The sequence below is a fragment of the Euleptes europaea genome, chromosome 12 (genome assembly GCF_029931775.1).
Source record: "Euleptes europaea isolate rEulEur1 chromosome 12, rEulEur1.hap1, whole genome shotgun sequence".
NCBI lineage: Eukaryota > Metazoa > Chordata > Lepidosauria > Squamata > Sphaerodactylidae > Euleptes > Euleptes europaea.
This window is the reverse complement of record NC_079323.1, coordinates 1,332,192-1,360,184: the sequence shown is the minus strand read 5'-3', so window position 1 is coordinate 1,360,184 and position 27,993 is coordinate 1,332,192. Positions and strand designations below refer to the sequence as shown.

At 50.8% G+C, this 27,993-nt stretch overlaps 2 protein-coding genes across 3 annotated transcripts in view; one reads left to right on the top strand and one right to left on the bottom strand.

The window, feature by feature from the left end:
- Positions 1 to 198: 198 nt before the first annotated feature.
- RNF121 (ring finger protein 121) lies at positions 199 to 22,619 on the bottom strand. 2 transcript variants are annotated; one of them, XM_056858645.1, is made up of 9 exons: positions 22,535 to 22,619; positions 14,503 to 14,540; positions 12,673 to 12,814; positions 10,391 to 10,545; positions 8,294 to 8,401; positions 6,818 to 6,938; positions 5,688 to 5,821; positions 1,472 to 1,573; positions 199 to 323 (listed from the first exon to the last, which is right to left on the bottom strand). In XM_056858645.1, the coding sequence occupies exons 1-9, from the start codon at positions 22,589 to 22,591 to the stop codon at positions 203 to 205; spliced, it is 978 nt and encodes a 325-aa protein (XP_056714623.1). In that variant the 5' UTR covers positions 22,592 to 22,619; the 3' UTR covers positions 199 to 202. The 2 variants fall into 2 exon arrangements, with proteins under 2 accessions (XP_056714623.1, XP_056714624.1); XM_056858646.1 differs by lacking the exon at positions 8,294 to 8,401.
- A 2,226-nt stretch (positions 22,620 to 24,845) lies between these two features.
- Positions 24,846 to 27,993, top strand: part of XNDC1N (XRCC1 N-terminal domain containing 1, N-terminal like) — a 28,727-nt gene continuing 25,579 nt past the window's right edge. Inside the window, exons 1-5 of the mRNA XM_056858808.1 lie at positions 24,846 to 24,937; positions 25,920 to 26,058; positions 26,536 to 26,691; positions 26,784 to 26,944; positions 27,888 to 27,964. Coding sequence (XP_056714786.1) covers positions 24,893 to 24,937; positions 25,920 to 26,058; positions 26,536 to 26,691; positions 26,784 to 26,944; positions 27,888 to 27,964 — 578 coding nt within the window. The 5' untranslated portion in view covers positions 24,846 to 24,892. The remainder of the gene's footprint in view (positions 24,938 to 25,919; positions 26,059 to 26,535; positions 26,692 to 26,783; positions 26,945 to 27,887; positions 27,965 to 27,993) is intronic.

Below are 27,993 nucleotides of genomic sequence, written 5' to 3'. Positions count from 1 at the left end.
TGGCCTGGTGGCTCTCCCCCTGGCTGGCGCCACAGGTCCTTTTCTGTCTCTGTGTGCAGAGCGGCTTCCGACAAGAGGCCGTGATCCTGAGGTCGGCAGTTTAAAAAGCACGCCTCCTTTGGGTGTCCACAATGTCTCGAGCCACGCACCTCCCCAGGCCCACGCTGGCAGAGGCGGGAGGAAGCCGGGGGTGGGGTGGGGGCTACTCCAGCCCCAGGATGTAGTTGATGCCTTGCACCACTCCGATGATGACCGGCTGCCAAGCCACCAGGTAACGCAGCCAGTCCAGGAGCTGCCCATACATCACGTGCGGCCTTTCCCAGCTGGGGCAAAAAGGGTTAAGGGAGCAGACGCTCAATTCGTGGGTGCCAAGCAGACCCCTGTGCAAGCACTGGGTCACTACTGACCCATGGGGTGGTGTCACATCACGTTTACTACCGTGGCCTCGGGGTTGGGGAAAGCAAGCTCAGAACTAAGCCCGGCTAGCTCTCCAGAGTTCCCAGCTCACTCCCCAAGGTTACCAGTCAGAAGATGGTTGGGCACCCCCTAGTGGAAGTCAGGACTCCAGAGTCATGACTTCCACCCTGGCTCAAGGCTTCCAGCACCCTTCGTCACAGCCTTGCTGGAGCTCCCTTGCACAGATGGGCCCACCAGTTTCCATGGGACTTCTTGGATTAAAGTGTACAAACGGCACAATGTTTACTAGGTAGGCTGTGTTGACCGGGGTGGTCTGCCATTGCCTTCCCCATTCTTCTTCCCTTTACCCCCAGCAAGCTGGATGCTCATTTTACCGACCTCGGAAGGATGGAAGGATGAGGCGACCCTGAAGTGGCTGTCTGAACCCGACTCCTGTCAGGTTGTGAGCAGAGCTTGGACTGCAGCTGACCACTCTAAGGCTCATTAAACATGTGCTTCATAGACAGACACACCAGTGCAGCCGCAGAAACTTGCTGCCTGTGTTTTGGGTGTGCGGGGCCACCCTCTTCCCTAGGGGAAACCTGTTCTTCTGATTCACAGGCTAAGGGCCTGCGCGCATCAGGATTGGCTGGCCGATGCAATCACATATACCTCCCTCCTTCCCACCCTGGAACCATTCTTCAGCTGGGAAAAAAAAGATGTTGGGTTTTTGTTTTAAACAGAACCCAAACCAGCCTACAAGTAGGTAAACCTGCAAGGACAAAAAACACAGCACCATCTGTCTGGAATGATGGTGGGGAGGATAATGAGCAGGTAATCCACTTATAATTCAGAGCTTGTGTTTCCTCTGGTGGTGGAAGGAAGGGGGGGTAGAGTGCTTAGTCCATGACAGAAAAAACCCTGCCCAGCTCCTGTGCAGGGCTGCCTCTGTGCTTAGCTACAGGCTGCAAACAAATGAACTGTTCCCATCCCGATTACAAAAGCCTCCAACCCCCTTAAGCAGCCAGCCCCAAAGACAAGCCCCCTCCCCCAAAGGTCTGGCGGTGAAGGATACGGGTTGCTGAACATCCGCTTCAGGTCGACCTTCTCTTTGCAGTACGGGCAGGTCTGCTTCTTCCCAACGATGCACCAACCGCGGATGCAAAACTCATGGAAGCTGGGCGGGCAGCGGGGTTAAGGAACGTGACAAGGGCAGAGATAGTCGAGAGCGGGCAGAGAAAACGGCCATCACCAGGATCCAGAAGCAGGCCAGGCCTGGGGATGGCTTGTTGGGCCAGGATAACACACCTTGTCTTTGCAAAAAGAAAGGCTGTCCAAGGGGTCTGGCAGCTTTGGGGCTGTTCAGAAGCTGGGGAGGAGAGAGGCGGGGAGGAGGAGGAGGAGGAGGTTTTTGTATGCCGACTTTCTCTCCCACTTAAGGAAGAATCAGACCAGCTTACAATCACCTTCCCCTTCCCACAACAGACACCCTGTGAGGTAGGTGAGGCGGAGAGAGTGTGACTAGCCCAAGGTCACCCATCTGGCTTCGTGTGTAGGAGGGGGGAAACCAACCCAGTTGACCACAGTAGCCTCCGCCACTCATGTGGAGGAGTGGGGAATCAGAGAAGAGTTGGTTTTTATATGCCGACTTTCTCTCCCACTTAAGGAAGACTCAACCCGGTTTACAATCATCAAACCGGCTTACAATCAACCACTTCACAATTAAAAATTTGGGCCATGAGGACCTCGACAAGATCTGGCCCTACTAGCAAGTTGGGTTCCCACTGTGTCTGTCTGGCCATTGTTGGTGGCCAGAATACCAGACCGCTCCGTGGCCCAGGCATGAGTCCCCACACGGCCCCAGAGCCAGCGCACTGGTCAACGTGTCGGACTAGCATATGGGAGGCCCGCTTTCCCGTGGAAGCTTCCTGGGTGACCTTGGGCCAGTTACACGCTCCCAGCCTGACCTCCCTCACAGGGTTGTTGAGAGGACAAAACAGGAGAGGAGAATGATTGACGCCAGCTGCATCGGGTTCCTACCGAGGAGAAAGGCAGGCTATAAATAAAGTAATGACTAAATTTGGCAGGCTGTGACAAAGCGACTGCTCTGACATCTTAATGCGCTCATAACAGAAACATGTGAAAGTCACACAAAGAAAAGGTGGGTGGGTGGGTGGATTCCACCCATGACTAAGCCCTGACCCACAACAGAATCCAGTCAGGCAAACCACCCAGTACCCACGAAGCCTTCCCCTGCGTGTGAGGGAGACACACCGACTCCAGGCCTGCTTGGCGGCTCCTGCGGAGCGTCAGTTCCCCTTTCCTGGCCTGAGACCACCAGGCCCTCGCTCACTCGCAAGGCTGGTCGGCGAGGCTGCCTTTGCCCCACTAGACAAGGAGGACCAGAGGCACAAGCAGAGCTCCGTCTCTGCAGCACCCCCCCTCCTTTCCCAGCTCCACTGTGCTGGCGGCCATTTGGGGGGCCATTGTTCACCAGATTAGAGTCCTGTGCTCCTGTGGAGTGAGGAATCGAACTAGATTCTCCAGAGTCTGCCATTCATGTGAAAGAGTGGGAAATCGAACCTGGTTCTCCATATCAGAGTCCACCGCTCATGCGGAGGAGTGGGGAATCGAACCCGGTTCTCCAGATTAGTCTGCTGCTCATGTGGAGGGGTGGGGGAATCAGACCTGGTTCTCCAGATTAGAGTCCACCACTCTTAACCACTACACCATGCTGGCTAAGGACACTGCTATCTGGACACGGGACCTTCCAGAGGCAAAGCCATGCCCCAAACCCTCTGGGTACTGCATGCGCCACTGCCCACTGGCGTGTCAGAGACCACCACGGGGGCCGGGTGGGCTTTCCACTCCCCACAGGGCGCTCCCAGAGCTCTGTGATGCGAATTGCAGCTCAGATCCTGAAGCAAAGGAGGAGGAGGAGGAGGAGGAGAGTTGGTTTTTATATGCCGACTTTCTCTCCCACTTAAGGAAGAATCAGACCAGCTTACAATCACCTTCCCCTTCCCACAACAAACACCCTGTGAGGTAGGTGAGGCGGAGAGAGTGTGACTAGCCCAAGGTCACCCAGCTGGCTTCGTGTGTAGAAGGGGGGAAACCAACCCAGTTGACCACATTAGCCGCCACTCATGTGGAGGAGTGGGGAATCAGAGAAGATTTTTATATTTGGTTTTTATATGCTGACTTTCTCTCCCACTTAAGGAAGACTCAACCCGGTTTACAATCATCCACTTCACAATTAAAAATTTGGGCCAGGCCTAGACCATGGGGCCCAAGCAGCAGGTTTCTAGGGCGAGACTCCATGGCCCACTCCCCCCCCCTCCGCATTTTCAGAACTGCTCTGCTCACATTTTCGTTGTCTGCTCCGGATGTGCCATCAGACGCACGAGCGAGGCAGGAAGCCCAGAACCGGCGGGGCTAACCACGAGCATGACGCAGCTGCTCATGGCTATGAGCTGAAGTGTAACCCCAAGCCGTGACTCACGCTGCATGCAGGGCACGTGCATGGAGCCACACAGCAGGGTGCGGGGCTGCGTCACAGAAGTGTGGCTTTCCTGAAAAGTGCATGCGTGGCCACAAGGGCGGTCAGGCGCTTCACGCCTCTGTCCCTGAAAAGAGATGCTATTTTGGAACTGGACTCCCCTCTTCAGAGAGTTGTTTTCAGTTGCCCCGGAAGGTCGGACCAGAACCAACAGGTTGAAATTAAATCCAAAGAGTTTCTGTCTAGACATTGCGTACAACTTCCTGACAGTTAGAGCAGTTCCTCAGTGGAACAGGCTTCCTCGGGAGGTGGTAAGCTCTCCTTCCCTGGAGGGTTTTAAGCAGAGGCTAGATGGCCATCTATAACCTTAGGCAGATCATGAGAGGGAGGGCACTTTGGCCGTATTCTGGGCGTGGAGTAGGGGGTCACTCGGGGGGTGGGGAGCAGTTGTGAATGTCCTGCATTGTGCAGGGGGTTAGACTAGATGACCCTGGTGGTCCCTTCCAACTCTATGATTCTAAGTCCCTGGATCCTCACCAGGCAAAGCACACTTCCTGCTCCACCCACCAATCAAGACAGTCTTAGTCACAGCCAGTCAGCACCTTTTCTACTCTGCTGCACACGCCTGGCAGCGAACTTCACCCAGAGAACCCAAGGGTTCAGGTGACCCCAACAGGGATGGAGGGTGCACTGTCACCTGAGGTAAGGATGGCTTTGCTGGATCAGGCCACGCCCCATCCTGGCTCAGTATCCCATTTCTAACAGCTGCAAGCCAGACGTGTCCAAGAACCTCCCAGGCAATGAGGACAGCCTTTGCTGGCTGTTTATTTGGAGGTATATTGCCTGTTAACATGGAGGCTCCATGCAGTGATTGACATGAAAACTGATTTCCTTCTTGAAGGCTCTCAGTATATATATCTTCAGAGGGAAGCCATGTAGGTTTGCAGTAGGACAGCTATTACAGTCCAGCAGCATACGAGAGACAAGATTTTTGAGTTATGAGCTTCTGAGAGTCATAGAATCATAAGAGTTGGAAGGGACCACCACGGTCATCTAGTCCAACCCCCTGCACAATGCAGGAAATTCACAACTACCTCCCCGCCACACACCCAGTGACCCCTACTCCATGCAGTGAAGATGGCCAAGGTGCCCTCCCTCTCATCATCTGCCTAAAGCTATAGAATCAGCATTGCTGACAGATGGCCATCTAGCCTCTGCTTAAAAACCTCCAGGGATGGAGAGCCCACCACCTCCTGAGGAAGCCTGTTCCACTGAGGAACCGCTCTCACTGTTAGAAAATACTTCCTACTGTCTAGACAGAAACTCTTTTGATTTAATTTCAACCTGACCTTCTGGGGCAACAAAAAACAGTTCGGCACCATCCTCTCTATGACAGCCTTTCAAGTACTTGAAGATGGCTATCATATCCCCTCTCAGTCTTCTCCACTTCAGGCCAACAGCTCCTTCAACCTTTCCTCATAGGACTTGGTCTCCAGACCCCTCCCCGTCTTTGTTGCCCTCCTCTGGACACGTTCCAGCGTGTCTACATCCTTCTTAAATTGCGGTTCCCAAAACTGAACACCAAAATCTGACAAAGGGAGCTTTGACTCTTGAATGCTCATACCATGAAAATCTTGTTTGTCTGTAAGATGCTACTTGACTCGAATTTAGCAGGTATATATCTTGGATCACTGAAAGTAACAGACAGAGCCCACCTGCCAGTGCCACAAGAGACAGTGAGCCACCCAGCCCTTCTGGAGAGCCTTCGAGACCCCTCCTCCCCAAAGGATACACATGATTGCAAGACAGTCTGTACGTGTTCTCGATGATCCCTTCTTCATTGACGTCGACAAAGATCTGCTGGCCGCATACTGCACAGACGCTGTCGGAGAGGTGTTTTGTCGGCATGCCTGATGCACTGTAAAACTGTACAAGATTGGGGAGGGTGGGGAAGAGGCAGCAGAAAAAGACAGAAGCAGCATCTTAGGAAGTTTCTCCTGACGCTGAATTGAAATTTTAGTTAAACTGTGGAACTCCCTGCCCCAAAATGAGGTGATGGCTGCCAACTTGGAAGGCTTTAAGAGGGGAGTGGACATGTTCGTGGAGGAGAGGACTATCCGTGGCTACTAGTCAAAATGGATACTAGTCATGATGCATGCCTCTTCTCTTTGGGATCAGAGGAGCATGTCGATTCTATTAGGTGCTGTGGGACACAGGCAGGACAATGCTGCTGCAGTCATCTTGCTTGTGGGCTTCCTGGAGGCACCTGGTTGCCCACTGTGTGAACAGGCTGCTGGACTTGAGGGGCCTGGGTCTGATCCAGCAGGGCTGTTCTTATGAGTGGGACAGAAATCGCAGCTCAGCAGCTGTCTGTAGGTTTGACTCGAGCCATGGAGCAAGAGGAAAAGTCTGCCCACTGGCGTTATGCAGTTCAACAACTGTATGAAGGCTGGAGATGGGGAGCTCATGAGCTGCCCACGGCCAGAACTCGGGGGCTGCCATTTGGGGGCAGAAGAAGGGCCCGCCCAGTCCCACCCCTCGCCTAGCAGCTCAGAAGCTCAGTGACATCTGCCTGTGAGGTGGAAGGTTCAGTCTTCGAGAGACCTCACCCTCCAGGTCTGGTCAGGAATCTCCCATGGAACGGGATGAGAAGGTGAGAGATGCCTCATGTTGAATCTGCTAGTACTTCTCCCAGGGGCAAGCCCTGTTTTCCCTTTTGGGTTCTGCTTGAGCCTGGGGCCACCGCAGCGCCTCAGTTCTCTGGAGAGAGACTTTGAGGGAACCCCCTCCCTGCCCAGGAGAGGCTGACCCTTCACTCCTAAGCAGGCAGTTCTCTGACGCTATTCCTTGTGGCCATACCTTTTAAAAAGGACTTTCCACATGCAACTGCCAGACACCCCGCACCCCTGCCCTGCACCTTACCCCTATCGTGGACGCCATGTAGTCAGCACACATTTCGGCAAAGTCCCGCTCGAGCACGCCGTAATAGAGGCCGTAGAACAGGAGGGAAATCCCAAAGTCCATCCCGTCTTCTGGCTTGATTCTGCAATGGAGCACAGCCCTTTGTGTGAGCTACCCGAGGCATGGAGAAGACCCCTGAACACACCACCCACCACAACCCAGGCCGTTCGTTTAGTGACAACTGAAGGAGGCTTCCTGTTAGAGCTGGCAACCCGTCCCCACAAAGGCCTCCATTTGGTGGGGGAAACGCTCACAACTCCTGGGTTTCCAGCTTGTAATTTAGACTGACTGGCCATTTCTAGATGTCTAAAGCACGAGGCACCCTGACCTGGATGGCCCAGGCTAGCCTGATCTCGTCAGATCTCAGAAGAAGGGTCAGCCCTGGTTAGTATTTGGATAGGAGACCACCAAGGAATACCAGGGTTGCTGTGCAGGAAGGCACTGGCAAACCACCTCTGTTAGTCTCTTGCCATGAAAACCCCAAAAAGGGGTCGCCATAAGTCGGCTGCGACTTGACGGCACTTTACACACACACACAAAGCACCAGGCAGCCAATAGCAAACCACCTCTGTATGTCTTTGGCCCTGACCTGGATAGCTCAGGCCAATCTCGCCAGATCTCAGAAGCTAAGCAGGATTGGCCCTGGTTGGTACTTGGCTGGAAGGCCACCAAGGAAGTCCAGGGTCACTACGCAGAGGCAGGCAATGGCAAACCACCTCTGAAAGTCTCTTGCTTTAAAAACCTTACAGTGGTGCCAAAAGTCAGCTGTGACTTGGCGGCAATTGACACACACAACTGCTCTGGATAAAATAGCTGGCTGTCTTCGGCCAGGGCCTTCTCAGCTCTGGACCCAGCCTGGTGGAATGCTATGCCAAGTGAGGTTTGGGCCCTGCGGGATTTGAAACAATTCCGCAGGGCCTGTAAAACTGACCTGTTCTACCAGGCCTATGGTTGAGGATAGCGACAGTTTCCCCTCTGGCTGGCCTCCCCTCCCTCTCCTCCCACCCGCCTCTGCTGTACCTGCTATTGTCTTGTTATTTTTCTACTATTTGGTAGTAGGTTATCTTGCTGCTAAAACTGAAGGCGCACAGTTTTTATCACTGTTGAAATTTTATTGTAACTTATGGCTGTTTTAAATGGTTGTAAACCGCTTTGAGCCAGATGTAGTATGGAAGAGCAGTCTAAAAATCCAATAAACTAAATAAAGTGTCCTGATACAAACAAAGAAGACACCTGTGATCTGAGAAGGACATCCCCAAAAGCCTTGCAACATCCATTTCCTTCTCCAACACCTCTTTTTTGCTTTGACAACCCACAGTCTGCCCACGGCAGCGTACTTTGTAAGAAGAGAGAGTGGGGTCTCTCTGCCCTGGCCACATTTTATAGCCAATCCTTAGTTCACAGAAAGCTTCACCCTTGAAGGACAGATTCTCTCACCTGAATAATAAGTTAAGTCCGAACAATGTGAACATGACAGCCATGTACCCAACAATTCCCGTGGCGTAGCTGATCTTGTATATTAGCAAAAACCACTTGTAAACCAACCTGGGCAAGGGTGGAAAAATAGAAACACATCTTAATGTTAAAACTCTTGTGAAAACAATGAAGCAAAATGAAGGGAAGAGCCAGAATTGGCCATCAATGAGTGCAAGGATTCAAAACACTGTTTGAGGCATAGGTGGTACTTGTAGGATCTACGATTGCGATCTTTAGTTGATTTACGGTGCCGCAGACAGCAAAGTTACCCCAGCCTAAGGCCGGTGGGTCTCAACAGGAGTAACTGCAGAGGGTGGCAATGGAAATCACGCCAACCAACCGTTCAACGTTTTTATTTATGTGCAACAATTACCAGCCTCGTTTCTACCTTGCGGAATTCAAGGCAGCTTACAGTGTAAATAAAACGACTATAGAAAACCACCATTTAAAATCTCCCATTAGGGCTGCCCATCAATAAAAACTACATCAGTCCAATGCAGCCCTAAATAAATCTGTCTTCAACTGCTTCTGAAAGATCGAAGAGAGGGGGCCAGTTATACTTCCCTGGGGAGGTTGTGCCATAACTGTGGGGCTGCTACCAAAGAGGCCCTCTCTTGTGTGCCTACCAGGTGAGCTTCTTTGATTGGTGAGACAGTCAGAAGGGCCTCTTCTTGTGATCTTAATACCCATAGAATCATAGAGTTGGAAGGGACCACCAGGTTCATCTAGTCCAACCCCCTGCACAATGCAGGAAATTAACAACTACCTCCCCCCACATCCCCAGTGACCCCAACCCTCGCCCCGCAATGCAGGATCCCACAATCAAAGCACTCCCGACAGATGGCCATCCAGCCTCTGCTTAAAAACCTCCAAAGGCAGGGACTCCACCACCCTACGAGGCAGCACATTCCACCATCGAACAGCCCTCACTGTCAGAAAGTTCTTCCTAATGTTTAGGTGGAATCGCTTTTCTATTAGTTTAAATCCATTACTCTGTGTCCTAGTCTCCGGAGCAACAGAGAACAAGCTAGTTCCCTCATCAACATGACATCCCTTCAAATATTTAAACATGGCTATCATGTCTCCCCTCAACCTTCTCTTCTACAAACTAAACAAACCCAACTCCCTAAGTCTCTCCTCATAGGAGATGGATTCCAGACCACTGACCATTCTGGTCGCCCTCCTCTGGACATGCACCAACTTGTCAACATCCTTCTTAAATCGTGGAGCCCAAAACTGGACACAGTATTCCAAGTGAGGTCTGACCAATGCAGAATACAGTGGTAGTATTACTTCCCTTGATCTAGACACAATACTCCTATTGATGCAGCCCAGAATTGCATTGGCCTTCTTAGCCGCCTTATCACACAGTTGACTCATGTTCAGTTTGTGGTCCACTAAGACTCCCAGATCTCTTTCACATGTACTGTTGTCAAGCCAACTATCTCCCATCCTGTACCTGTGCCTTATGTTGTTTCTGCCTAGGTGAAGTACCTTACACTTCTCCCTATTGAAATCCATTTTATTACTTATGGCCCAGATCTCCAGTCTTATCAAGGTCATTCTGAACTCTGACCCTACCCTCTGGGGTATTAAGTACCCCTCCTAACTTGGTGTCATCTGCAAATTTGATTAGCATGCTCTCTATTCCATCATCCAAGTCATTTATAAAAATATTAAATAGTACCGTTCCCAGGACAGACCCCTGTGGTACCCCACTGGTCACAGCTTAAGTAGTCAACTCGCACTTGGGAGAAACTGGCCCCTGCCTTCAGGGTCCTTTTAACAACCACACAATTTGAGTTTTGTATTACACATGTTTAACAATTTAAATATTTGATATATTTATATATTATAAACCCTACATTGGGGTTTTTTTTAATGCTAATTTGAATCCTGCAATTGAATTGCAAACACAGTGAATGGAATAAATTCATCTGAGAATAGGCCAGAAAAGTGGTGCTTTCTATGCAGTGAGCCCTGAATGTCTACCCGCTCCAACCCCACCAGTCCAGAGCGGAGAGGCCTCGCCCGCCACTCCCTGAAGCCCCTGCTCACCTGGGGGTTGTCTGAACAAGGGGCTTGCGAGTTGCTCTGAACGTGACGAAGGCAGTGACGGTGGAAAAGAAGATCCAGATGACTAGGAACCGCCACCAGTGCAGCTTGACTGTGAAGTAGAGGGGGACGACCCACATCTGGAAGAGGGTGACCATCTGCAACAAAGAGGACAGAAGCCTTCCAGCCCGGGGAGAGAGGACAGCCGATGGACTCCCTTCCCTGGTTTCCTACTGGCAATCCCTGCCAGAGAATAACACACCTACTCTGGCCAGAAGCAGACATAGAACAGTTAAGAGTCCAGAAGCACTTTGCAGACCAACAACAATATTTCTTCACACAATGCACAGTTAAATTGTGGAACTCCCTGCCCCAGGGTGTGGTGATGGCTGCCAAACTGGAAGGCTTGAAGAGGGGAGTGGACACATTCATGGAGGAGAGGGTGATTCATGGCTACTAGTGCAAATTGAAACTACTCATGATGCATACCTATTCTCTCCAGGATCAGAGGAGCATGCCTATTATATTAGGTGCTGAGGAACACAGGCAGGGCAATGCTGCTGCAGTTGTCTTGTGCGCTTCCTTGAGGCACCTGGTTGGCCACTGTAGGAACAGACTGCTGGACTCGATGGACATTGGTCTGATCCAGTAGGGCTTTCCTTATGGAGGAGAGGGCCATCCATGGTTACTAATCCAAATGGATACCAGTCATGATGTATACCTATTCTTTCCAGGATCAGAGGATCATGCCTGTTCCATTAGGTGCTGTAAAGGAACACAGGCAGGATAAATGCTGCTGCAGTCGTCTTGTTTGTGGGCTTCCTAGAGGCACCTGGTCGGCCACTGTGTGAACAGATTGCTGGACTTGATGGACCTTGGTCTGATCAAGCAGGGCCTCTCTTATGTTATTATAACATTTTCAGGGTATAACCTTTCGAGAGTCATAGCTCATACCCTGGAAATCTTGTTGGGTCTCTAAGTTGCTCCTGGACTAAAATCTAGCTGTTCTACTGCAGACCAACACGGCTGCCCTCTGCAACGTAAGTGTCTGTGTGTGTGTGTGGGGAGAATATCCTTCTCCCCCCCCCCCCCCACTGCAAGGGCCGAGCTACTGATCACCCATGGGCACTCCGTTGCAAAGGCCAAAGGAGTGACCAGAGTTGGGGATTTTGACATCTGGGGGAAGGACTCAGTGTTGTGACTGCATGCATGTACCCAGAGGTACCAGAGCATATCTCATTTTCATACACATTTCAATCTCGAACACAATGTTCAGTGCTTTAAATCAAGCTGTGTACAAAGCAAATAGGTCCTGGAAACAGAAAGGTCAAGGTCAGGCCCCGCTCCCCTTGAGCAGTTCACATGCCCCGGTTGAGAGGGTGCTCAGCACAACAGGTTTGGCCAGTTCAGACCTGGCTCCTGATCAAGGAGAGGCTGGTACCGACTTCTCTTGCGGCACTGACTGGGAGGCTCCTGCTTTGAATCTCACTGGGTGACCCCGCCATCTCTCAGCCCCGCCATCTGAACCTGGTGGACAACTGTGACCTACCTTAACAGGCCGTGGTAATGATAACTTATTAGAAGAGCTTTAGACAGCGTAAAGCACTCTACCGATTAGCAGTCCCCAGCATGGTACCCATGGAAGTGTTTCCCAGTGCCTGTTCGGTTCTCAGGGATAAGATGGAACATAAAAAAAACAGAGAGCTTTGGGCCTCCCCAGAGTGGTGCGGTCAAGAGTGGTGATTTGGAGTGGTGGACTCTGATCTGGAGAATCCAGGTTTGATTCCCCACTCCTCCACACGAGTGGCGGACTCTAATCTGGTGAACCGGGCTAGTTTCCCCACTCCTACACATGAAGCCTGCTGGGTGACCTTGGGCTAGTCACAGTTCTCTCCGAGCTCTCTCAGCCCCACCTACCTCACAAGGTGGCTGTTGGGAAGGGAAGAGAAGGTGATTGTAAGCCGGTTTGATTCTCCCTTAAGTGGTAGAGAAAGTTGGCATATAAAAACCAACTCCTCTTCTTCTTCAAGCAATCATTCTGGAACCTACTTGGTTTTTGGGTTCAGTCCAAGGTGCTTTTAAATCTATTTTAATTGTTTCTGTTTTTAAATGTATATTTGACTTGCTGTTACCGACCCTGAGCCCCACTGTAAAGGTGGCTAGGCCCGCCGAGCACCAGGGAAGCCGCCAATGCAGCTGTGCCAGGCGGGCGGTACCCTGTCCGAGGAATGGCAGAGGAGCCACCATGGGGAGCGGGGGCAACAGATACCTAAGAGCCAGCTTACGTTGTAGGAGCGCGGGTGCCTCTGCTTCCACTGTACCAGGAGGAGCTGGGCAACCACCAGCGTGGCGATCAGGATGAGGACCATCTCGGCGTGCATGGCCTCGTGGCCCCGGTGCTTGGCGTGCATCCGCGCATGCTCGACCCTGGAAGGAGAAGGCGGCAGGTCAGCCTCGCACCTCTGCAGGAAACCGCTTCTGGCCTCCTAACCTGAAGCTGGCTTGCTTGCGCTCCGAGGCACATCGGAGCCTCCGAAGAAGGCACCACCAGGGGTGCGTTTCCCAAGACTGATGGTTTCCAGTCCTTTTGACTGCAATAAGACTGAAAATGTGTGGTCAGTGCTTAGAGCGGGTGTGAACAACTCAGGCTGTCAGAACACACCATTATATTAAAAAACAGGTGGTACAAATACTTTAACCCAGTTCTTTCTATTTTAAAAAATTCTGTTAATGCCTCTCCTCTCTCTGCCTTTCCAAAGAATACACTCTCCCTGCCACAGGACACCTCTTGGAGCCACTGTCCGTTAAATCACTTCCTACCCTACCCTCCACCCCAGAGTATATGCTCCCCCCAGCCGGCACTCACTGTTACCACTTTTTCAATTTCCCAGACCTGGGTCTCTCTGCCCCCCATTTCTTAGATGCCCCCTCCTTTTCCTACTCAGTTTCCACACAGCACGTCTCTAGCAAGTTACGTACACACACAGAGGGTCAGTCTGGGGAGAGCCAAATGCAGCAAGATTGGCAAAAAGGGGGAGAGGAGAGGTAACTTAATCCCAGCCCCACTGCCCGTGGGGGATGCAAACGATGGGTATGGGGGCTGCAACTGTCCCACAGGTGGCCTAGGAAATTATCACGAGCCACAGGGGGCAGGGAGGGACCCTGGGCCTAACTCCTACCCCCTGTCCAACAAGAGAAGCAGAACGCATTGCACAAAAATAAAGAAGAGGCCAATGTTTTGGTAGGTTGCCTAATCAGTGATAAGGGGCGCCGGGGGGGGGGGATTAATCAGCTTTCCTTCATCCCTGTAAAGCAGGAGAGAAAAGCACCTAATATAACAGGCATGCTCCTCTGACTCTCTCCAGGATCAGAGGAGCATTGCTATTATACTAGGTGCTGTGGAACACAGGCAGGATGCTGCTGCTGTCGTCTTGCTTGTGGGCTTCCTAGAGGCACCTGGTTGGCCACTGTGTGAACTGTCTGCTGGGCTTGAGGGGCCTGGGTCTGATCCAGCAGGGCCTTTCTTATGTTCTAAGGTTCCTGACACACCCACCCTTTGTTGTGTCACCAAGAACCTGATCCTAGCACAGGGCCTATTCAGGAGGATGCCCTGAGTTCACATTATTATGTGGGCCTTGATAACGTTCCCGGCAAAACCTGTCTTCATAAAAGACATGGACAACAAAGAGAACTTCTCTCAGGAAAAGTGCACAAGGCAAGCAGCTTCAACTTTCCGCACAAAGTTGCTCTGGTACAGCCACAGGAGATTCCGCAACTGCCCACTGGCCCTAATGGACACAAGAAGTGAGAATCCAGGTATACTGAACACTAGTGCAGTGCAGTGGTTAAAAAATATCAGACTAGGATCTGGGAGACCTGGGTTTGAATCCCCACTCTGTTGTGGAAGCTTGCTGGGTGACCTGGGGACAATCACACTCTCTCAGCCTAATCTACCACACAGGGTTGTTGTAAGGATAAAATGGAGGAGAGGAGAACAACGCAAGGCACCTTGGGTCTTCATTGGGAAGAAAGGCAAGGTATAAATGAAGTAAGCATAAGTAAGTAAATTTGCCTCCCCCCTCCAAATCCCACAGGCTGGCCGGCCCACCACTCACCTCCATCTCTCTTCTGGAGCCAAGTGGGATAAGTCCACCTATAGAAAAGAAGAACAGCTAGCTGCAAGAGAAGTCTACAAGAAAGCACCGTGGTCCTCTGAGACAGGTGAGGACCAAACCAACTTGCTGATCCACAGCAGTTTTGGGATACGCCTAAATGGTGGTGGTGGTGGAAAGAGCCATCAACTTGCAGCTGACTTATGGGGATCCCGCAAGGTGAGAGATGTTCAGAGGTGGTTTGCCATTGCCTGCCTCTGGGTAGCAACCCTGGGCTTCCTTGCTGTTCCCACATCCAAGAACTGCCCAGGGCCTGACCCTGCTTAGCTTCTGAGATCTGACGAGATCAGGCTAGCCTGGGCCATCCAGGTCAGGGCAAAAGACATACAGTGGTGATCCATTGCTTGCCTCTGCACAGCGAACCTGGAATTCCTTGAAGGTCTCCCATCCAAGTACTAACCAGGGCCTGACCCTGCTTAGCTTCGGAGATCTGACGAGATCAGGCTAGCCTGGGCCGTCCAGGCCAGGGCACCTCTAAATGTTACAGACCCGAATTCAGGAGACCTTATGACAGGGCCGGCCAAGGGACTCGTTAAACAATCACAAAAAGGGAGATACTAGAAACATCAACTTCTTGGACACTGGTGCTAATTACTGGTGAGTTCTTAACCAAAGAAAATCAACTTTAAAAAAATACTTGAATTCTGAGTGCAAAATGACATTGAACACATGAACCTGCCTTATACTGAATCAGACCCCAGGTCCATCAAAGTCAGTACTGTCTACTCAGACCAGCAGCGGCTCTCCAGAGTCTCAGGCAGAAAAGGGTCTTCCACATCACCTACCTGCCTAGTCCCTTTAACTGGAGATGCCAGGGATTGAACCTGGGACCTTCTGCATGCTGATAATGTTCTACCAATGAGCCATGGCCCCTCCCCGACATCTGGGCTCTAGACATGTGACCAATTTACCCGAAAGCTCTACTTTCTGGCACTCCAAGCCTAGGCTGCAGCTACAACATTTATTTGAATGAAAATGAAATTAAGAAAAATCAGAGAAAGCAAAGCAACTGCAGCTATTACGGAACAGAAGTCAGTTGCGCTCAGCAGGTCAATTCTTTCTACTTGGAGTATAGGGCAGGGGGGGGCCTGCCAGAGAAGCTCCGCCCTGCCACAGGGACACCCCCCCCTCCCATGCTAACCAACAAGGCCAGAATGAAATTTTAAGATGCCAACTGCCATCTGCAGTGACAGTCTCGGCTTCCTGGGATATATGACTACGTCCGATTGGGCACATCCTCATAATTCCTGGAAGACACTCTAATGGCTAATTTGGACACTGGCAGAGTCAAGAGCGCTGAACAGTTTCTTAAAAAACATTGTTAAATAAGGCGTTACAATACACATGTAGACAAATGCAAGCCTACCAAACAGCACACCCTGAATTATTCATATAACCCTTTTTCACATCACTTATCACACTCCCTGTATTGTGGACAGTGTCATATAAAAATAGTCACAAGCCGTTACAATTCTGCTTGAGAAGCAAGGCTCTGCGATGCAAGACTATGCCAGTGGATGATGCTTGCATGTAAGTCAAGACAGGATTGGGTCCCTGGAGGCTTTCAGCCTGGCATTCACAACGTTCATTATTTCCTCCACCAAACAGACTGGCATGTTACCTTTTGGACAGATGGGATACTTAAGAACTTCAGAAGAGCCCTGCTGGATCAGACCAGTCCATCTAGTTCAGCACCCTGCCCCACACAGTGGCCAACTGGTTCCTCTGGAGGCCCAATAACAGGGCTTAAAGGCCTTCCCTTGATAAGAATATAAGAAGAGCCTTGCTGGACTGGACCAGTGAGGGTCCATTTAGTCCAGCACCCTGTCCCACACAGCGGCCTACCAGTTCCTCTGGAGGGCCCACAACAGGGCATAGAGGCCTTCGCCTTCCCCTGAAAAGAACCTCAGAAGAGCCCCGCTGGATCAGACCAGTGAGGGTCCCTCTAGTCCAGCATCCCGTTTTACACAGTGGCCAACCAGTTCCTCAGGAGGTCCAACAACAGGGCATAGAGGCTGAGGTCTCCCCTGATGTCACCTCTTGGCTCAGAGATTCAGAGGTTTGCCGCCCCTGAACATGGAGGTGGATACTCAGAGATGCATCTTGGAAAGACCATCTTCATGCGCATGGGAGTCTACTATGTGTGCCTCCGCGCTTGCGTAGCACTCACCTTGCCTCTGGAAACCTAAGCAAGGGCAGCGGATTGCCTCAAAAACAAGCTCACCTTTAAGACAGGCATCTTGATTCGCCAAGTCGGGCACAACTGTCAGCTTTCTGCCCCGAATCAACTGAGCGGGTGTCTAAGCCTGGCGCTGGGGAGATCTTACAGAACCTTCACAAGGCGACAGTTCTGCTCCGATTGTTAGATCATCTCAGAGGTGGCACTCGGAGGGATGCTGCCCCACACAGACCTCTCTCAGGGTCAGGTGCGTGCGTGTTTACATGGCAGCCTCATGGTAGATGTCTAGTGCTTTGGAGTGGGGCAAGACCCAAAGGCCGTTCCTTTTACAACAGGGAGTTCACGAGAGGGGGGCAGTTGAGGGGAGAAGAGCAGGAGAGGCACAAACCTGGCTATGTGGATTTAAGCAAGGACAACAGTTCTGACAGTTTGTTTTGAAATTTTAAGCACACTTGTCCTGCTTCTCAGACCACGTTCTCATGGAAACTCATGGGGTTCCATAAAAGCACAGCAAAATCAATACAGTTCCTGAGGCCAGAGAGAGAAGAAGCAGCCCCAAGGCCTTCCTACAGCCTGAGTGGACAGCTGCCCTCCCTTTCTCTCCCAGCTGCCAGTCTTGATGACAACGTGCATGACCCACCTTTGAGGCACTCCATCATAGCCACAGTTTGCCATTTGATGCAGACCAAGGTTATAGGGGAGGGGCCGTGGCTCTGGCAGAGCATCTGCTTGGCATGCAGAAGGTCCCAGGTTCAACCCCTGCATCTCCAGTTAAAGGGACTAGGCAGATAGGTGATGTGAAAGACCCCTGCCTGAGACCCTGGAGAGCCGTTGCTGGTCTTAGACAATACTGACTTTGATGGACCGAGGGTCTGATTCAGTGTAAGACAGCTTGATGTGATCATGTGATTTGATCACAAAGCACACACATTTCCATACCTCTTGGTTGTGGAAAAAAGCCCTGGTATGATTATCTAATAGTCCCACATCCCATTTTGGAGACAGAAGCCAAGCATAGCTTCCAGTCATGAGAAGCGTCACTTCCTTGGTCCTTTATGGACATTCTTTCTGTGCTTCACTCACGAACACATGAAGCTGCCTTATACTGAAGCAGACCCCTGGGCCATTAAGGTCAGTATTGCCTGCTCAGACTGGCAGCTGCTCTCCAGGGTCTCAGGCAGTGGTCTTTCACATCACCTGCTGCCTGGTCCTTTTAACTGGAGATTGAATCTGGGACCTTCTGCATGGAAAGCAGATGCCTTACCAATGATCCACAGATCCCAATCTTAACAGCCTGACACACCATTGCCTGACCCCGAATTCCACATTGCTGGAATACCCAGATCTCAACAGCGGAATATGCCATCATCTAACTCATTCCAAAACACTTGACTTGCCTATTTCAGGCTAACTACAACATTTGAAATTTGGTTTGAGAGAACGTGCAAACCTAAGACTGTGGCAGAAAGCTCCAGATGTAACAAATGATCTGAACTAATTTATTTTTAAAAAAAACCAACTGCCACCAAGGAGACGATATAAACGCAGCCTCCCTTTCTCGAGTACTAGAAACTACGAAGCTTTCCCCTCCCCTGTTCTGATTCACACAGACATGCTGGATACTGTACAGAACATACCCGATCATGACTTAGAGGGCTCAGGACCTACGTAAACACAGAAGACAGAGTAGCAGGCTAGGGAAGAGTCCACTAGCAGCCCTCCAGCACGTGAAGCTTCCTTACACTAAGTCAGACCCCCGGTCCACCTAGTTCAGTGTTTCTTGACAGGCAGGGGCATTCCAGTGACTCAGAGGGAGAGAGATCTTTCCCAAAAGCAGCTACTTGGGACCATTTCTAATAGGAGATGCCAGGGATTGAACCAGGAACCATCTCTCTGAAAAACAGGTGCGCCACCACTGATCCAGCTGCAAAGAAAGGCGCTTCACATCTTGGACAGCTGCAAAGAAAGCTTGGACAGCTGTAAAGAAAGGCGCTTCACATCTCCTTGTGCAGAGACAGGGTCCCCTGCCCACAGGACCATGACTAAGATCTCAGCACGTACATGTAGGTTTTGCTGCTGTGCCAAGACGTAGCCCAGCTAGCCCATCTGAAGGACCATCTTCCCTGTGCGCCAACTATGAACACATGAAGCTGCCTTCTACTGAATCAGACCCTTGATCCATCAGTCAGCATTGTCTTCTCAAACCGGCAGCAGTTCTACAGGGCCTCAGGCAGGGGTCTTTCACATCACCTACTTGTCTGGTCCCTTTAACTGGAGATGCCGGGGATTGAACCTGGGACCTTCTGCATGCCCAGCAGATGCTCTACCACTGAGCCACGGCCCCTCCCTATGCTCATCAGGAAGACATCTGTTGGCTATCCCACCACTCAGGGTGGCCCATCTGGCACTGACCACAGCCCGGGGGTTCTCCATTGCGGCTCCGGCTCTGTGGAAGAGGCCCCCTCCCTGGAGATCTTCAGGGGACGCTGCAAGGCCTGCCTTTTTGACAGGGCTTTTGAGGGGGAGTTTAAATAGCAGGGGGGAGGGTATGAAGAGCTTGCTATTTTATTGTTGGGTTTTAGCTGGGGATGTTTTAAGTATAATTGTAAACCACCTTGGACCCAGCAGAAAAGCAGGACACAAAATGTTTTAATAAATAAATATCCCAGAGCCCAGCAATTCTGTCTTGACGGGGAAACAAACTGGCTGCATCGCTCCAAGATGGGAATGTGCTGCACCCAAGAAGTACGTTTCCCGCAGAGAACATGAGCTTTCACCTTTGCCCGCCACCCTTGCCTCTCCAGTGTGGTGAGAAAGTCAGCATGGTGTGTTGGTTAAGAGCAGTGGTTTGGAGAAGTGGACTGTGATCTGAAGAACCGTTCCTAAACATGAGCGGTGGAGGCTAATCTGGTGAAGCAGGTTGGTTTCCCCGCTCCTACACATGAAGCCAGCTGGGTGACCTTGGGCTAGTCACAGCTCTCTTAGAGCTCTCTCAGCCCCACCTACCTCACAGGGTGTCTGTTGTAGGGAGGGGAAGGTGATTGTAAGCCAGTTTGAGTCTCCCTTAAGTGGTGGTCAGCATATAAAAACCAACTCTTCTTCTCTGCACCAACATGCAATGAGGGCACGTAGAAGGTCTCCGCTCTGCTCCCTGGCATTTCTAGCCAAAAGGGCCTCAGCAAGCAGGACTTGCCCCAAGGCTTTGGATAGCCACTATCAGAGAGAGTGGAAATGCAAGTCTAGAGGGGGCTTGCTTCAAATATTCACAAAAAGCCATAGGTCAGCAACAGCGCATGTCATTGAAGCCTTTGGGTATGTGTTGTTTGAAGAGTGATCTGACCGACGCTCAGAAAACCCACCTTTTACACACCCTTCCCTGACTTTGTGGGCTTTGAAAGAAGGGGTTTCAGACTTCCTATAAAAACTGTGCACCTCCATGCAACGGAGAGTTCAAGTTTGGTACAATCCAAACTTCACAAGGAGTTAGAACATCTGCTCAATAAATCTTTGCAGGGAGGAGGACATTTTATGTGACAGAATGGAAGCAATGAAAATTAAGGCGTAATTCACCACTGCAGAAGGATGCACACAGAGAAAGGAAATTAAAAAACTCACACACATAAACATGAAGCTGCCTTATTCTGAATCAGACCATTGGTCCACCAAAGTCAGTATTATCTAATTAGACTGGCATCAGGTATCCAGGGTCACAGGCAGAGATCTTTCACATTACCTGGTCCTTTCAACTGGGGATGCCTGGGACTGAACCTGAGATTGTCTGTGTGTGAAGCAGAGGCTTTTCCCACTGAGTCACAGCCCATCCCCTAATTCTCCTAAAGATCAAAGGCCTGAGGAACAGGTGGCTATCTGAGGTGGGGGGGGACTCCTTCGTGTTGATGGCTCCCACACTGTGGCAGCCCCTTCGGGAGACATGGCAAACTCATTCTCCTCTGCAGAGCTCCAAGGAGATATCCCCAATGGTGACAGCTGCTGTTCTTTTGCAGCTTGAACTTAGCTCTGTTGCTCTGTCTAGAACGGTTTAAGTATTTGAAGGGCTGTCACTTAGAGGAGGGCAGGGAGCTGTTGGCAGCAGCGGATAGGACTAGCAATAATGTGTTTAAATTACGGGCAGAAAGCTACCAGCTGGATATCAGGGGGGGGGAAATTTGTACAATAATTTTTTTTTTTACAGTAAGAGTTGTTTGACAGTGGGATCAGCTACCTAGGGAGGTGGTGGGCTCCCCCACACTGGCACTCTTTAAGCAGAGGCTGGACAAACACTTGTCAGGGATGCTCAAGGCTGATCCTGCATTGAGCAGGGGTTGGACTAGATGACCTGTATGACCCCTTCCAACTCTATGATTCTATGTTGCCCTGTATCTTGATTTCGTGCAGACTGTTTCCAGTGCAGAGCAGGCATGTAAAAGTGTCAAACAAATTCACAAAAGGACTTTCAAAATCTACTACCTTCAACGTACCCACACTTGCCTAGGAACTCGGCGCAGTCACTAATAAACCCTTTGGGGTGTGGAAGAGTCTGGTGCATGTTTTAGGCAGGTGCACATTCAGGTTCACACAAAGGGCGAACTGACTGAAGGTGGCTCCTCAAACTGCCCCACCTGCACGTTGAAGGGAGGGAACAAAAATCACTGCAAGCAGGCTAATTTACAATGCCCTTTTTAGGGAAGCTACCTTGACTGACCCTTGGTATGGGGTACATTACAAAGCTTAAGGAAAGTGGGAAAAGAAATAACTGCACATTTTGTCTTACACTCCCCTCCCACCCCATCTCAACTTTGCCTTTCCTATTCTACAAGTTTTGCCCTGAGGAACCTGCAGACTAGAGACCTGTCATTTTTGCAGTATATTCACTAGCACAGCGTCATCAGTAGAAATTACACTCCCTTACAGTACAAACGCAAAGATGAAGAGAAAGTCTGCCAAGGAATTTTCCCATTAAAACCAGCATACAAATTAACACCACTCCCAAAGCCTGAGGACACATAAATGATTTTAAGCAAGTTCTTCCTGCTACTCTCACCTCCAGATTCCCCCCTTTACTCTGTATCTGTGTCAAATAGTATACCCTAAGTCCCCCCCGCCTGCAAAAGCCTCACCTTTCTACATGTACCACTCGGTGAAGCGCACAAGGCAGCTAATACCAAAGCTCTTCTCCTTTCATTTTAAATAAGTACATTCAGAATTATAAACCATTAAACACAGATGCTATTACAGACACGTGTTCCTCAATCCCTGTAACATTTATACACAAATACATTTAAACGCTGACAAAAACACTTATTCATGCTCCTCCTGAGATCCCCCCATCCCTTGAAACAATCCAGATGGCAGCTTTCCACTTTTGCAGCGTTTCATTCTTCCAAGAATAAAACCTTCAATAATAATAATAATAATAGTAATAATAATAATAATAACAACAACAATAACAGCAACCGCTGGCATCTGATCCCTGGGTGTCTCCAAAACTAAAGGCAGATACCTGAAAAGGGACTTGGGCGCACCCCTGTCCACGGTGCACACTGTAAGCAGCTAGGGGCAGAGACCTACCCTTTAGGGGTGATGTTGGGCAGAGCCATGCACGAGGAGGACGACGTTCAGAGCAACCACGCATTTTAATGCAACAATGACAAGCCAGTGTCCATTGGCAGCATTAATTGCCATTCACGTGATTAACGCTTTGAAGAGCTAATTAGCGCTTCCCCGCCCCGCCCCCCCCCCGAGGCCCCCTTACCCGGGCCTGGGCCCCTCCCCCCGCGGGCCGGGCCCCGCCCTCACCTCCTCCGCCTCGTGGTCCAGGGGCCCCCCAACCTCCACCTCCACCACCGCCGCCATCTTGCCCCCGCGCCGCCGGCCCCGCCTCCTTCCGAGCGCCGGCCAGGTAGCCAGCTCGCTTCCGCTACGGCCGGCCAATGGCTGACCAGGCCCGCCTCTCGCCCCTCCAATCGGCGGAGGGGTGCGCGTCCCGTAGGCCAATCGGAAAGGAGGAGGGGCGGGGCCTTGCTCTCCGAGTGGGAAAAGCGAAGCCTGTCAGGCAGTGCGAGGGAGAGTCTGACAAATCTCCTCTCTCTCTTCAGACGCAAAATCCTCGCGAACGAGACAGCAGCCGTGGGACCCGACCAAAACAAGTGTTGAGCGATATGTTTTATCGTCTGAAGCTCCTGAAATGGAATTCGTAGGAATGTTGCTGGGTTTTTCTTGTCCTAGATAAGTTAGGAATTTAGAGACTTTCCCTGTCCGTGTTCCTTCTCCGGACGCATCCCTTCCCTCCCTGAAGCAGATCCATTCTGAAAGGTGGCGCGTGGCAGGAGAGGGAAACTACCCGTCCCAGCATGCATCGCGCAGGCCTCTTCGTCAATTTTTTAATTAAAGAAATTATTAACACGCCATTAATTTCTAAGGGACCGAGCCGCACCCTATAATGGTGAGAAATAGCGATGAAAGAAAAAAAAGAATGAAGGAAAATGTAAAAAGAGGAAGCCCTTCCCCTAACAGTCTCCGCTGAGAGATCAGCGGCCTATCAGCGGCAGGGTCAAAGGTCGCGGGGTGCTTTTGGCGGGAGATTGGGATGCTGCGGCGGACGGTCCCGGGGCGGAAGAGGGGGTGCTGCTCATTGGCACACGCTAATTTGGCTGCGATGACGGTGGGTGTGGGGTTGATGTGCTGGAGCTCACAACAACCCTGCGAGGTAGGCTAGGCTGAAGGACAGTGAGTGCCGCGGGGTTGATTTGAACCCGGGTCGTTGGGGAAAGTAACGGGTTTTCCCCTCGGGGGGGACGACACACAGCCCTCTAATCCATAAGGAGCCTCTGATACCTCTCTTACCACCTCCACCCAGGTGAAAGGGGCTGGAGAGCAGGCCCGTTCGCCCCTCCCTCGAACCATCCCTCCTTCCAAGGAGCTCAAGGCAGCGTCTCTGGTTCTTTCTGCCCCGTTTTATCTTCACAACAACCCTGCAGGGTAGGCTAGGCCAAACAGAGAGTGAGTGCATGGGTTAAAATAGACAGGAGTCTGGAGGCACCTTGCAGGCTACTTAAGCAAGCAGTGCCCTGCGGGATCAGACCAACGGCTACCCAGCTAGTCCAGAATCCTGTCTCACACAGCGGCCAGCCAGTTGCCCTGGCAGGCCGATTAACAGGTTGGGTCGCCAGGCCCAGGCTGGAAAACTCCTGAAGATTTGGGAGTGGAGCCTGGGGAGGACGGAGACCTCAGTGGGGTACAATGCCACAAAGACCACCCACCAAAGCATCCATTTACTCCAGGGGAACTGATCTCTAGAGATTTAATTCCGGGGGATCCCCAGGTCCCACCTGGAGGCCAGCAAGGAGGCATAGAAAAACTCTGGGATTCAGAGCTTCTCTGCCTATGACTAGACTTTTAGGGTTTCCAACCTCCAGGTGGGGGCTGGAGGTCTCTGAAGTCAACAGGCTTAGACTGGAGTACCTCTCTGTAGGATTGTACTGTAAAGCAGGGGTTACATCCCCTTTTATCTTCCTCTGTAAACAAGCAGAGGGTGTGCTGCAGCAGAACCGGTGAAAATCTGGCCCAAAGCCTTGCGCTCTGTAGCGTATCTCCCACTGTGGCCAACCAGGTGCTTCTGGGCAGCCCATAAAAAGTAATGTGTGCAATAGCCCTGCCCTGCAGTTTGTCCCCCAGGAAGTGGAATTCTGAGGTACACTGCTGTTAACTCTGGAGGCTTCATTACGTCTTCGTGCCTAGTAGCTGTTGATAGTTCCAGCCCCATGAATTTGTCTGCAAGTACTTCTCGTCATAGCAATTTATTTGTCTGTAGGTTGTCTTAGTGGTGCTTTCGCAGTTGGAATCCTTGCATTTTTGGAAGTAAGTCCAGATGCAAACAATTGGATTTACTTCTGAGTAAGCACAGTTTGGGATATAACCACATAAGGCCATCTTCACATCTTCTATCTCTCTGTCTTCCCCTTCATAAAGGATTGGGAAGCTGTGCAGATGTAGGCAGCCCTATGCAGAGATTTCTGATCTGTAATAATGAATAATACCCATTTCTTTCTCCAGTGCCCACTGAAACCTGGGACCAGTGACTCGCATAAACAGAAAGAGGCTGTTTGCTCATAAACAGTCTGAGCAAATGACAGAGATTGGCTTGAAGCTACAGAAATGGCTCCAGTTAAAATTAGACATATCGTGTCCTTCACGTCTCAGGTAACTTAAGTGCTACATTAGCCTGTTATTCTCAGTAAAAAAAATTGGGAGGTTTGGTGCATAATCAAGCTAAGTTTAAAAAACACAGTATATTAACTCATCTTAAGGATTTTGCAATAGTGTGTTTGCTTACAAGTATATTATATTTTATATGCTTATTGAAGACAATTGCTGAATTAAGGATGAACAACAAATTGCGGTAAAATCATTGCCAGGTGAAGTAGAAGAATTCTTTGGTTCTTGTAGGTTATCCGGGCTGTGTGACCGTGGTCTTGGTATTTTCTTTCCTGACGTTTCGCCAGCAGCTGTGGCAGGCATCTTCAGAGGAGTAACACTGAAGGAGTGTCCTTCAGTGTTACTCCTCTGAAGATGCCTGCCACAGCTGCTGGCGAAATGTGAGGAAAGAAAATACCAAGACCACGGTCACACAGCCCAGATAACCTACAAGAACCAATGAACTCTGACCATGAAAGCCTTCGACAATAGAAGAATTCTGCTAACAAACTGTGCCCAAAGTATAAACGTACCTTTCTGCGTGAGCTGTAAGATAGCTAATCAACTTAATTAAATTACCAACACTTTAATTACAGTTTTAAAATAAAAACTTCAGTTAATGTGGGCTGGCAGAACTCATTCTTGGTGTTGCAAAAACTATCCTCTTCTGAGAAAAGGAATATGGAACTCTAAGGCCCATCAAGTCCAGCTGTCTGTTCCCACAGTGGCCAACCAGGGGCCTCTAGGAAGCCCACAAATAAGAGCGCTGCAGCAGCATTATCCTGCCTGTGTTCCACAGCGCCTCATACAATAAACATGCTCCTCTGATGCTGGAGAGATACTGTGCGTTGATGTAGTGGGTGCAGGAGAGATGCAGAAGTCCGAGAGTATCCCAAGGGACAAGAACTCCCAAGGCAGCTGCCTAGAAGGTGAGGCCTTGGAGATAAGCCCTGTGTTCCTCAGCTCTTCCTTCCTTTTTCTGGGACAGGATCCTAAATATCCAGTGGACAACCTGCTGCTTGAAGGAGGCCGCCATCCCTGGCTCAGCTGCCCCCAGGACAGGAGCCGGCTGCTGAAAGTGGAGCTGCAGTTGGAACAAGCGAGCCACGTTGGCTACATTGACGTAGGTAGGCATGCTGGTGGGGGGACGGGGGACAGGGATGTGGAAATGGCCACCTGTCCCATCAGCCAGAGATGTGGTGTTCAAACTCTGGGGCAGACTTGAGAAGCTCAGAGCAAACCTCTTTTTTTGTTTGTTTAATTCATGCAGACACCTTGCTTTTCTCTCCCATGGGAACTCAAAGCAGCTCACAAGATCTTTTTATGGGTATTGCAATTGTCTTTATTGTGTTTTTGATGGCATTTTATTTATATTGCGAGCTTTGAGTTCCGCAAGGGAGAAAGGTGGCTAATGAATGTTTAAATAAAATAAACAAATAAATAAGTAAAAATTCCATGACCACGCCACAGCTTAGCCCAACTGAGAGGGAAAGGTGGGCGGGGCAAATGGCAGGGATCTTTTAGCCTAGCCAATTATATAAGTGTTTGCAAGTCAATGCAGCGATTCTTTGGTGCGTTACCTGGATTTCTGTTTGTGGGACCAGGGAACTGCGGCTCTGCCTTCCTTCAGATCGATGTGGGCCGCTCCTCTTGGCCTGCAGACCAGAGTTACCTCACCTTGTTACCCACCACCACCTTGATGACACCAGCTGACGCCAAGTTGGACAATAATCGTTCTGGGGTCCGGATGTTTAAAGAAGGTAGGGAAATCGCCAGCATGCCCTGAGCACCGTGAGCTGGTACTCCAGGCCTACTGACGATTTCTTGGTGTTTCTCTGCCTGCATCCCACAGGGGACTTCCTGGCCGGGGTGCTGGGGGAGAAATGGGACCGTGTCAGGCTGACTTGCAGCCAGCCCTTCAACAAGCATGCCCAGTTTGGCCTCTCCTTTGTCCGGATTCGCACCCCGTCGGATGATGATAGCAAGACGGACCTGCCTTCCTCGCCCGCCCAGGTACAGGCCTCCGGAAGATCATTCTGGCAAGGTTCTCCATGCACAGATTCACACGAGGACTAGAGGCAAGACTCGGCGTCCGAATGAGACGTTGGGGAGGAGATGGGAAGCAGGGGTGGCCCTGCAAACTGCTTAAAAGAAGGGGAAGTTTGTTTTCAGGCAAAGGCTCAGCCCCCTTCACTGAAATGGAGAAACAGCAGGTTTAGGACAGTGAAAGGAGGTCCTTTTTCCACATAATGCACAATGAATCTATGGAACTCATTGCCACAAGATGCTGGTGACATCTTGGTGCAGTGGTTTGGAGCTGTGGACTCTGATCTGGAGAACCGGGTTTGATTCCCCACTCCTACACATGAGCGGTGGAGGCTAATCTGATGAACTGAATTTGTTTCCCCACTCCTACACATGAAGCCTGCTAGGTGACCTTGGGCTAGTCACAGCTCTCTCAGCCTCACCTACCTCACCGGGTGTCTGTTGTTGGGAGGAGAAGGGAAGGTGTTTGTAAACCGGTTTGATTCTACTTTAAGTGGTGGAGAAAGTCAGCATATAAAAACCAACTCTTCTTCCTCTTCCCACAACAGACACCTTCTGAGGTCAGTGGGGCTGAGAGAGTTCAGAGAGAACTGACTGGCCCAAGGTCCCCCAGCAGGCTTCTTGTGAAGGAGTGGGGAAACCAACCCACTTCTCCAGATTAGAGTTCGCTGCTTTCAGCCACTATACCACGCTGGTGATTTGCCATTGCTTAACTCTTCATCGTGACCCTGGACTGCCTTGGGGTCTCCCATCCAAGTACTAACTTTAGCCAGCCCTGCTTAGCTTCCACTATCTGACGATGTCAGGCTAGTCTGAGCCATCCAGGTGAGGGCACCTTTTGTCTACCCATGTTAAAAGGCATCTCTTTCTAAGGCCATCCCTCCCCTTCTTCCTCTGTTCTCGCCCACAGGCCCCTCCTGAGCCCACAGGTAGCCCCTGGCTCTCCAGTGCGGCCATCTGCAGAACGTTCTTCCCGGAGGCACCAGCGTGAGTATATCTGTGTGCATGTGTGAGAC